Here is a 1681-nt window from a genome sequence, read left to right as displayed (position 1 = left end):
CACATACATATCGAAGTACGAATATACTGGCAAGAGGCTAACTTCAACCGATAATGCCACAATGCCGTAATAGATCTTTGTGTGTCTACGGTCGAAGTACTTACAAAGCATCTAATCACCTACTGATCGATACAAGAAGATTGAATCATGATCGTCCCTTAGCAGAAAATACGACAAAACGCATTGTACTGAATAACCAGGATGCTTCACGGTTTCGAAAAACTCGTCTAATTTCCACCGCAACGTTTGTTCCTTGCTGGAACGACAGGTCGACATCCCGAGGAACTGGAACTGTTAAGAGATAATTACCAAAAAAAAAAACAATTGATTGATATCGTATAATGCAATAGCAAATGAAAAATGGGGTATCTCGACAGAAGCAAGCAACAAGCAAAGGGCAGCAGCATCTGCTACCCCAAGGAGAATGCTGCCTCCTATCTCCGGTACCTGCTCAGCACCGTCGAGGTGGCCAGCAACGTAGCGGTCGTTCAGTCGTCCCAAAAGAACGACTTGCCACCCATGTCCGGCCGAGCAACCTCCCGACCCTTCCCCTTGGCCCGGCCACCGGACTTTCCTCCTCCTCCTGCCCCCCTCGGGCCACTCCCCCCCACCCTCGCGTCCCTAGGCACACGAGCCACGCCGCCGGCGCCGCTCCGCTTAGAAGAACTCGGCATCGCCGCCGGCGCCGGCCGCGGAATACACCCGGGCCACGACTCGGGCGGCGTGTTCTGCACGACCCACCGCGCGTGCTCGGGGTCGATGTACGAGTCCTCCCTCCGCACCCCTTTCCCTCCTCCTCCTCCTCTCCCCGCCCTCGACGACGACGACGACGACGAGGGCGGGTTCGGGTTCGGCGGCAGCGGCCTCCTCCGCCGGTCGCAGTTGCGGCAGACCTGGCTGCCGCGGAAGAAGTTGCTCGCCTGCGGGCTCCGGCACGGCTCCGGCGGCGGCGGCCCGTCCTCGCCGGCGCCTCCGAGCCCGCAGCAGGACCACCCGGAGCCTCCCTTGTCCCTCTTCTTCGCCTGCTCCCTCGCCCACTTCTTCTGCCTCTCGTGGACCTTCTCGCAGACCTGGTGCTCCGTGTCTGTGTGCCCGCACGCGAAGCGGTGGTTGATCGCGCGGCACATGTCTCGTTCCTTGTCTTTGTCTTCCCCTACGGGATCAGCTTGGTGTTTCGATGTAGTAAGTAAACTATAGAGTCTGTTAAGTATGCTCGAACGGAACATCTTCTTGTGGTTGGGAGAAAAGTTTCTTGTTGTCGAATTGACTCGAGCTGCCGTGCATGAACTCGAGATCCTTGCCACGATATTGTGATACTCGACGGATAGTTATTAAATACTGTTTCCGCTGCTTTGGCCAAGCCTTTTTCACCCAAGACAATCAAGATGCTTAGTGAACAATGTTCTTTGAGCTTCACGTTGAAAGACTTCACTGCAGCCTTTGTTGAATGTTGCTTTGTGATTCGACAAGTCACTCTTCGAGAAAACAAAGCACTCCTTGTCTTGCAAAAATTTAATCTATTTCTAGCCCAACTTATAGGACTATCTATGGACAACGAATCGGATCTAACAGGGGACAAGAGAATACAAAGGGTCATGCCAAATATCTGGACACAGCCTTTGTCCGTAGTATTTTATACTCGACACATGTCATCCATGATCTGAGTAGATGAAGGCAACGG

General features: G+C 53.8%; 1 protein-coding gene across 1 annotated transcript; it reads left to right on the top strand.

The window, feature by feature from the left end:
- Positions 1-360: 360 nt before the first annotated feature.
- On the top strand, positions 361-1314 carry E0L32_001022 (uncharacterized protein; the record flags this gene model as incomplete). The annotated part of the gene is made up of 2 exons (XM_031132862.1): positions 361-1082; positions 1209-1314. The coding sequence occupies 2 exons, from the start codon at positions 361-363 to the stop codon at positions 1312-1314; spliced, it is 828 nt and encodes a 275-aa protein (XP_030992915.1).
- Between the last annotated feature and the right edge of the window lie 367 nt (positions 1315-1681).

The sequence above is a fragment of the Thyridium curvatum genome (genome assembly GCF_004353045.1).
Source record: "Thyridium curvatum strain D216 chromosome Unknown NODE_4_length_842636_cov_84.159710, whole genome shotgun sequence".
In the NCBI taxonomy this organism is placed as follows: Eukaryota; Fungi; Ascomycota; class Sordariomycetes; order Thyridiales; family Thyridiaceae; genus Thyridium; species Thyridium curvatum.
The sequence above is the reverse complement of the archived record's forward strand: the minus strand, read 5'-3'. Positions and strand labels throughout refer to the sequence as shown.